Source organism: Laccaria bicolor, genomic scaffold (genome assembly GCF_000143565.1).
Source record: "Laccaria bicolor S238N-H82 LACBIscaffold_172 genomic scaffold, whole genome shotgun sequence".
Taxonomy (NCBI): Eukaryota; Fungi; Basidiomycota; class Agaricomycetes; order Agaricales; family Hydnangiaceae; genus Laccaria; species Laccaria bicolor.
Genome location: NW_001890031.1, coordinates 18,369 through 19,202, shown reverse-complemented (window position 1 = coordinate 19,202; position 834 = coordinate 18,369). Strand labels below are relative to the sequence as shown.

At 45.2% G+C, this 834-nt stretch overlaps 1 protein-coding gene across 1 annotated transcript; it reads right to left on the bottom strand.

Moving 5' to 3' along the window:
- Window positions 1-86: 86 nt before the first annotated feature.
- LACBIDRAFT_335874 (uncharacterized protein) lies at window positions 87-572 on the bottom strand (the record flags this gene model as incomplete). Its single annotated transcript, XM_001890779.1, has 1 exon — window positions 87-572. One exon carries the CDS (start codon window positions 570-572, stop codon window positions 87-89), a length of 486 nt encoding a protein of 161 aa, XP_001890814.1.
- Between the last annotated feature and the right edge of the window lie 262 nt (window positions 573-834).

The window sequence follows — 834 nt, the reverse complement described above, 5'->3', positions numbered from 1 at the left end:
GGTCATGGCACGTTAACGGAAGATCATAAGTTTGACCGAAGCAGGGTTGAACTCCCGCCAGCTGTGAGACTTCGGTGGCGGGTTATTCATGACGGCTTCACTCTGTGACCACGTAACATCTTGGCATCAAGCTCCTTAGCCTTAGCTTTCGCGACTTCCAATGTGGGGTAAGTGGCGATCATTGATGTGGATGGAACTCGCCAATAAACAGTCAGGGTGTTGGTGTTCTGCGACGAAAGGGTCATAGAATCTTCAGAAGAAATTGGGCCGACTTCGAACAGAAAACGCCGACTTTGGAAATCAATGGTGCGATCTGAACCAAATGCAGTTGGTTCAAGTTGGTCCGCCTTTATCAGAAAAATAGCATCTGCAAGTCGACCATTGGGTTTCGTCTCCTGTAGGATGACATTTTCGGGATTGACACCGGATAAAGTGAATGCTGTCGCCACCTCGTTGAAATTGGTGTTGTGCGGAAGGTCTTTCACGACAACTCGGAGCAGGTCAAATCCTGTGATGATAGAGCGAATGTCGACTCCCGCACCACACGTCACCAAGGCGGAATCGAGAACCATGATGGGTGGTATACACTTTTATGATAAAAACCAGACATATGCCTGGAGGGCGATGTGTATAATGCCTAGAGGTTCAATGAGATCGCATATCTCATTGTTCTAGGATATTTCATTGCGATTTTCATATGGATACCTGGTGCTTTCAATATACATTTCATTCTCAACCCCAGGATATTTCATTGCAATTTTCATATGGACACCTGGTGCTTTCAATATATATTTCATTCTCATCCCCAGGATATTTCATTGCAATTTTCATATG